This window comes from Galeopterus variegatus, unplaced genomic scaffold (genome assembly GCF_000696425.1).
Source record: "Galeopterus variegatus unplaced genomic scaffold, G_variegatus-3.0.2 Scaffold1953, whole genome shotgun sequence".
NCBI lineage: Eukaryota > Metazoa > Chordata > Mammalia > Dermoptera > Cynocephalidae > Galeopterus > Galeopterus variegatus.
The window spans coordinates 196463-204973 of record NW_007728064.1 but is presented as its reverse complement, the minus strand read 5'-3'; the positions used below and the strand labels follow the sequence as shown (position 1 = coordinate 204973).

General features: G+C 44.6%; 1 protein-coding gene across 3 annotated transcripts in view; it reads left to right on the top strand.

Annotated features, from left to right (window-relative positions):
• WBP1L (WW domain binding protein 1-like) overlaps positions 1–8511 on the top strand; it is a 63255-nt gene that overhangs the window by 51176 nt on the left and 3568 nt on the right. For all 3 annotated transcript variants that reach the window (XM_008579750.1, XM_008579751.1, XM_008579749.1), the window contains one exon: positions 8076–8237. In XM_008579750.1, the coding sequence (XP_008577972.1) occupies positions 8076–8237 (162 nt within the window). The remainder of the gene's footprint in view (positions 1–8075; positions 8238–8511) is intronic.

Here is an 8511-nt window from a genome sequence, read left to right as displayed (position 1 = left end):
CCCGTACCGGGCCGGGACCGGCAACGGGATCACAACCCTCGGTGTTGCTCCCGCACCTCGCTCAGCCAGTGAGTGGGAACCGGTCTGTACATGGGATCCGAACCCTCGGCAGGAGCGCCGCTGCGCTCCCAAGCGGCGCACTGCAGCAGTGCGCCACCAGGCCGGCCCATGGGGATCTTAACCCTTGACTTGGTGTTGTCAGCACCACACTTTCCCACGTGAGCCACGGGCTGGCCCCTAAACTCACTGAGTTTTTGAGGTGGATCTGAGAATTTGTAATTCTAACAAGTTCCAAGTTGATGCTATGGGCTCATCTATGCTAGAAACTGTAGGGGAGACATAATTTCTGTCATCAAGAAGGTAATCTATCAGAGAGAGGAGATACGACAAGATGTCCAACTAGTAATGTGAAGTAGAGGTGGAATGTATGTGCCAGAACTGTTCTGAATGTTCAAAAGGAGACTTTGCTTTGGCTGGGCAGGATTCAGTGCAGGCTTCATGGAAGAGGTGGCATTTGAAGTGGGCCTTAAAGCGTGAATAAGATTTATACACGTGGAAAAGGGAAGGACTTCCCAGGCAGAGGACTTCCCAAGGCCCTCTGGGAAAGAATAGAGTATGCATCTCGCTGTTGACTGTTACCCTGGGCTGCAGGGCTTGCCTAGGAACAAATGGGAGATGAGAACACTAATGTGGATGGAATGCTCTCGAGTTCCAGACACTAAGTAGGGTCTTCATCCGCATCATCTCATTTCACTCCAGGAACAACCCTACTAGGTACACATGACATCCCCATTTCGTGGGACTGGGGACATTAAGGAATTGCTCAGTCAGTTGCAGCTAAGAAGTAGTAAAGTCAGCCTCTCTCCAAAGCCACTCTCCTTCCAGGACTCCAAGCACCAGCTGGAAAGGGGATGGGCCCAGGTCACTGATGGGCTCAAATGTCTGATTAAGAATCTTCTATGTGTGGGCCGGCCCGTGGCTCACTCGGGAGAGTGTGGTGCTGATAACACCAAGGCCACGGGTTCGGATCCCATATAGGGATGGCCGGTTAGCTCAATGGGTGAGCATGGTGCTGACAACACCAAGTCAAGGGTTAAGATCCCCTTACCGGTCATCTTTAAAAAAAAAAAAAAAAAATCTTCAATGTGCATGTTTAATTTCTACCTTCTAATTTCTGTGGAAAAGATAGAACAAAGGCGAAAACCAAGACAGGGCAGTCTGGGACAGGGTAGTCCAGGAACATGCTCAAAGCCAAAAAGCCTGAAGCCAGATCTCCAGATTCTCATCCCTGGACTCTTTCTCCTCACCAAGCTATATTTTCCAGAGGGAGGCCAAAGCTGGGAATTTCTGCCCCTGAGATAATTTGGGGGAATTTCACTCAGGCATAAGTTTTCCCTGGTTTGGGCACTAGTGGGGAGAGAGGAGTGTTTCCAGACAGTGGAATTTCCCTGAGGGTGACATGACTATTAGCAAATGCCATCAGTGTTGCCCAGCTTGTTTTTCACATGCTAATTTTTTATTTGTAGTTTGTCTTAAGATTCCCATTGTTGAGCTGCTCTTAAGGAAGGCCCATGTTTTTTGCTGACCTTAGCAGATTAGTCAGTGGGGAACTGGGGCCTCCTTCCAAGCCCTGATTGGACCCCAGCTCCCTAGTGGAGTGGTCTGGGCCTCTGGACAAAGGCAGATTGATCAATAGCAGGTGGGCTGGTATCAGGTCACACAGTACCTTGTTCATGGCAGGGGCTCAATAAATAGGAATTGACTGATTTTCCCATAATTTTTGCCAAGAACAGAACCTAAAAGCAGACTTTAGATTTGTTCCTAAGCCATGTTTTCTTTATGGAATACTTTTTGCAAGTTAAAAGGGAAATTGAGGGCCGGCCCGGTGGCGCACTGCTATAGTGCGCTGCTTGGGAGCGTGGTGGCGCTCCTGCCGAGGGTTCGGATCCCACATACAGACCGGTTCCCGCTCACTGGCTGAGCGAGGCGCGGGAGCAACACCGAGGGTTGCGATCCCGTTGCCGGTCCCGGTCTGGTACGGGGGCAACACTGAGGGTTGCGATCCGTTGCTGGACACGGAAAAAGACAAAAAGGAAAAAAAAAAAGGGAAATTGAAAGGTAATCCTTTCCATCTGTGGTTATGCTTGTAACAACAACAATAACAATAATGAGCTAGAGAACTTACCATATATTAGGTATGGTTCTGGGTATTCTACATATGATTGCCAGACACCATTTAGTCTTCACAATGACCAAGTAAGTTAGAGACCATTTACAGATAAGGGAAGTAAAAACAAAGTGACCAAGGTCACAAAGCTAGAAATTGGTTTTATGAGGTGGGATTTGAACACAGGCCATCTGCTACTTTTCTTTCATATCTGCAGTCATGCTTATTGGAAAGTGGGCCAGTCTTTCAGATGAAGTTGCAAGTCTTCGAAGTCTTCATTTCCCAATTTCAGGCCTTTTCCACAGTGGCAGTGTCAGGAGCTCCTGCTGAGAGCTGTTAAGGGCCAGGAAGTCACCCACTTCTATCCTGTGAGATAGAAGAGCTAACTTACAGTATGCTTTGGCTTCCTGTTGGGGAATTTCCTGCCAGTTAAAGAGTGGTGTTTTCCCAAGTTTGTAGTGAACTCTGGGGCACATGACTCAGTTCCTACATTGGACTGCGATTGTTTTTAAAAACATGTTTTCCATTTTGCCTAGCATGACAAATGCTCCCCACAGTGAGGTCGCTACTTTCAAAGTTATCATTGAGGAATATAGCCTCTGGGTAGATATGTGTTTGGGGGAGCAGCGTGGGAGGGTCGTATTTCTGTATTTCTCGTATGCAACTTTCATTAGGTTTTATTCTAAACTCTCTTCCTTGTTTTTGAAATCTAGCTAAAAGATTAAAATTTTGCCCAATTTCATAGGGACTACTCTAAATATTCCCCCTTTTAAAGTTGATAGGACATGACTTTGACTATATTGCCTCCCAAGAGAATCTACTTCTCATCAAATGGGACCCGCTCATTAGGGGTGTCTTCTGTACCCATACTAAAACCCCATCTTGCCACTAGACCCATTTTGTTACCGAGTTAGTTTTCCCCCAGTTTTGATTCACACAAAAGTTTTGATTCATTTGTGGTCCTATTAAAAATGAAGAAATCAGAACCCGGTTTGAGACTAATATAACATCACAGAGCTGATACATGGTAGGGATAGTTTTTCTACCCATAATATCAAATAAAAAGAAGTAGGCTGGTAGAATTCCAATAAGCATATGAGTTTTCTCGTGCTATGTTAGACGTGATGAAGGTAACTGTGCCAAAGGTATGTGTTCCAGTTGTCTCTTCTTTCAGTCTCCTTTTGCCCCTCCTAATTTCACTTAAAAAAAAAGAAAAAAGTCCTCTTTTTCTAATATACTTCTAGTTCAGTGGATCATAGCCTTTTTCTGGATCAAGCATTCCTTTAAGAATCCGATGAGCACTTTTAATCCTCTCCCTCAGAAAAGCCTATAAACATGCCACAGTAGTCAGGATAGGCGAGGATATGCTGCAGAAACAAACAAGTCCAAATCCTAAGGGCCTAAAACAACATGTTTATTTCTCACTCATACTGTCCATTAAAAGTTGGATGGGAGGGCCGGCCCAGTGGCGCACTCGGGAGAGTGCAGCGCTGAGAGCGCAGTGACGCTCCTGCCGTGGGTTCGGATCCTATATAGGAATGGCCGGTGCGCTCACTGGCTGAGCGTGGTGCGGGTGACACCACACCAAGGGTTGCGATCCCCTTACCGGTCACGAAAAAAAAAAAAAAAAAAAAAAAAAGGTTGGATGGGAGCTTTGTTCCCACTTCATCATCCTCTGGGATCCAGACTGAACCTGAAGTCAACATCTGGAACATTGCCAATTGTCATGGCAGAGGGAAGACCAATGAAGGGTCTCTCACAACAGCAAGAAATGTTCTGGCATCTAAGTGATGTATATCACTTCCAGTCCCAATTCATCAGTTAGAATTAGTCCCAGAGCCTCACCCAGTTGTGAGGGGCCAGAAAGTTCAAGCCTACCTACATGCACAGAAGAGGGAAGGAGAACCAGAATTATTTCATGAACATGAAAACCAGTGCCTGAGATTTTTCTTATTAAAAGAATGGATTTTTATTTTTATTTTTATTTTTTTTCCTTTTTGTCTTTTTTCGTGACCGGCAACGGATCGCAGCCCTCAGTGTCGTGCCCGTACCAGACTGGGACCGGCAATGGGATCACAACCCTTGGTGTTGCGCCCGCACCTCGCTCAGCCAGTGAGTGGCTGGTCTGTATGTGGGATCCGAACCCTCGGCGGGAGCGCCCCCGCGCTTCCAAGCGGCGCACTGTAGCAGTGCGCCACCGGGCCGGCCCAAAAGAATGGATTTTTTAAAATAACAGTATAAAAACTGAGAAATACTGCCTTAGATCCTATATATTGCAGCATAAAATTAGAAATTGATTTATATTTAGATAAAGCTACTGAAAAAATGACTTAGTGGGGTATAAGAAATAGTAGAGTTAGATGCTGATTATCTGATGAACAGATGAGACAATGTACTTTTAAAAGTATAAAAACATGGAAGTATAAAGGATTGTGAGATTATGCTGAAGTAAGAGAAGTATAGGTAATACAAAATAGTCGTCATCCCAGAATCGTCTAGACTTGCCTCCAAAATAGGTATGGAGCAAGGCTCTTAGGCAGAATGCATCATGCTCCTCCCTCTAGCCCAGCCCCACACTAGGAGATGTGATGTAAACACATCCGGTAGCCAGTTCATTCCCATAGTTCCTTTCTATCCTCTCTTTCCTCCTCCAAGGGTTCCTCTAACAGTGTTTTTAGTCTTATGATAGCTGACACTCATAGGGAAAGAAACATAAGCTAAGTTAAGCAAGTTGCAGTAGTGAATCTGGGAAGGACTAACAGGAAGACTTCTAACTTCAACTTATGCTCTCTGGTTAGGAATGGGGGTTTTCCTGTCTGCTGATGGGTAAAAGGGAAAAAATCCTCCGTTGGTTGTCCTCTGCCTGTTCTCTTGTTATCAGGCCTCAGCATGAAGGTTTGGTTGAACATTGACGTCTGCTGAAAGCAATTAGGTGTCCTGGCATAGAGCGGCGGGCAAGCCTGGTCTGGTAGGCTGTATCACATCCGTCTCACTTGGTAGAGGGCAGCTTTGTGGGGAGACTCAGCAGGGATACCCCAGGGAGACAGAGAAAGAGCTGTTGCCAGACACCACACCCTGAATGTCAGTGAGATCTTTTGGAATATTATGTGTATACAAATGCGGAAAAAAATCAGGGATATATTCGTTTACAAGTCTGTTTGGGGGAGGGGGAGGCATGTTTTCTTTTTTTTTAACAATGTTAACTTGATTTAACTCAGCTTGGAAAGAGATACATCTGGAAATACTTAAAAAAAATTTTAAGCACAAATTTATAATTACAAAGCAGATGATTAAAAAAATACATGTAGTTTTTATAATGGAAACAAATTAAAGTTATTCAGGAATAGAGAAGAAATGAACAATAATATAATCTATTCTCATTTAACAACTCATCTTAAAATTATTCCCCAGATAAACTTTTTATTGAGAAAAAACATTTTTTCTACTACAAGGAAATACATGCTTATCTTAGAAAAATTAGGAAATGCAGATAAGCAAAAATGAAGGAGCTGGTACCAGAAAATCTACTGTCCTGTCATCCAGAATAACGTCATGATTAGCTTCCTGACCAGCCTTCTCCTTTTTCTGTCCCTATATACATTTTTAAAGAAAACTTTGGGGGCCGGCCCGGTGGCGCACTGCGCTAGTGTGCCGCTTGGGAAGCGCGGCGGCGCTCCCGCCGAGGGTTCGGATCCCACATACAGACCGGTTCCCGCTCACTGGCTGAGCGAGGTGCGGGAGCAACACCGAGGGTTGTGATCCCGTTGCCGGTCCCGGCCCGGTACGGGGGCGACACTGAGGGTTGCGATCCATTGCCGGACACGGAAAAAAGACAAAACAAAATAAAAAATAAAGAAAACTTTGGGATGATATTTTATACTGCTTTATAATCTGTTTTTTTCATTTAATATCAGAAACTATGTCAAAGGTAATATTCTGTGAATAATTTTTTAAATGATTCAATTATTTCTTTTTTTTTTTTTTTTTTTCCTTTTTGTCTTTTTTCGTGTCCGGCAACGGATCACAACCCTCAATGTCGCGCCCATACCGGACCGGGACCGGCAACGGGATCGCAACCCTCAGCGTTGCCCCCACACCTCGCCCAGCCAGTGAGCGGGAACCGGTCTGTATGTGGGATCCGAACCCTCGGCGGGAGCGCCACCGTGCTCCCAAGCGGCGCACTGTAGCAGTGCGCCACCGGGCCGGCCCTCAATTATTTCATTATATGGTTACATTCCCAGAGGAACATAACCTATGCAGAAATTAATTTATTAATTTTTTAAAGATAAAAACCAACAAAAATAAAATTAGTCACAGACACTTTATTTTACTTTTTTTTGTGGTAAAACATAACATAAGAATCTCCATTTTAAGCACTTTTAGTTATACAATTGTATAGAATTAATTACATTCACAATACTGTGTAACCACTACCTCTATCTATTTCCAAAAAAATTATGGAACACTTTATGAATTTGCATGTCATCCTTGTGCAGGGGCCATGCTAATCTTCTCTGTATGTTCCAATTTTAGTATATGTGCTTCCAAAGCATTAGTAGTCACAGATATTTTAAAATCTTAATTTGTTTCTAGTTTTATAATTTGAAAGAAAAAAAATAGTGGAGAGAAGAAAATTTAAATTTCTCACAGTCCTGCTACTTAAAGATGTCATTATTTTTGTGTTTTTCCTTTCACTTTCCTCCCTATACATGTGTATGTGTGTGATTAAATTTCTCACAGTCCTGCTACTTAAAGATGTCATTATTTTTGTGTTTTTCCTTTCACTTCCCTCCCTATACATGTGTATGTGTGAGTGTGTGTGTGATTGTGTGTGTGTGTATATATATATATATATATATTTTTTTTTTTTTTTAAAGCAAAATTGCTTGTTAATTTAAAAATATTTGAAAGCCTTTTCTGCATACATTTGAAATTTGGGGAGCGGATCTTATATTGGGGTTTGCTGAGATTCTCTGAGTATGATCCAAGAGATGGCATAGTGGGAATTGAAAGCTGTGAGCCACATCTTCTGTCCCTCCACCCTGCCCTGGAGCAGAGAGAAAGAAGGGGCGGCTGCTAGTGGCCCTGAGTCTCATGCAAGTGCAGGCCAAAGGGAGGTGGGAGCAGATTGTTTGTGGCAGTGGAAGATGGAATTGTACTAGATTATATCAGAGCAAAGGAAGTCATTTTCACTCTCTAGGGAAGAGGTGGACCTGAGGCAATTAGAATTTTTCCACCTGTAACTTCAGCGATTCTTGTATTACAGAGGCATACATGGTAGAGAAAAGCCCCTGATTCTTGTACTACAGAGGCATACATGGTAGAGAAGAGTCCCTGATTCTTGTATTACAGAGACATACGTGGTAGAGAAAAGCCCCTGTTATATTAAGAGAACCCTAAGAATTCCTTTATCAGGAGGCACCTCCGAGGCCCCTGGCAATTGCTGATCTCCTGAGTCGTGGAGGGAGGTGGGGAGAGGGGCACCAAGAAAGTCTGAAACACTTTCTCAGAGATCTCTTAAGAGAGGAAGAGGACAGTGTCCTAAAAGGTGAGCATATTTGATGCCTATAAAACCTAAACTATAGGAGGACTGATCAGTGTTGCTGGAGAGATGGCTTTCCCCAGGGTGCCTCCAGAGACCCAGGAACTCAAGATCCCTGGAGGGACCCTGGAGTAAATGACCTCCTTTGCTGTCATCAGTCTTACATCCATGTGTCTTTCACTCTGGTACAAACGTTTATGAAAATTGAATACAGGTCTTAAATGTGAATTAACTGGGTGAGGCCTGACAGCTCCAATTTCAACCACATGGGCACTGTCCAGGGATCTCCTTGTTCTGGGAGCTGCCTCCTCTGGCTGGTACTCACTGTTTGTGCACGCCTTTCTGTCTTGCCTCCTCTACCCCTAGGGTTCTGGCTGGTGTGGACCATCATCATCATCCTGAGCTGCTGCTGCGTCTGCCACCACCGCCGAGCCAAGCATCGCTTGCAGGCCCAGCAGCGGCAACATGAAATCAACCTGATCGCCTACCGGGAAGCCCACAATTACTCAGCGCTGCCATTTTATTTCAGTACGTACACCAAAAGCCACCCTCAGGAGCTCAGGTGCACAGACCCAGGGCCCAGACTGTATACTGCCAACGAGGACCCCCATGAACATGGTGGTTTGCCTGCCCTGTCGTGCACAGTGCAGGTCTCGAAAATACAGGGATAAGGGGGCACTCCTTCAACACAGAGGAGCAGGTGCTATGGATGCAGTTCCCTGAATCCACTAGGCCATTCCAGAGCTCACAGTGGCTGGGTTCTGGCCAGGTTTCTGCTCCTTTAGCAGATTTTTTTTTTTTT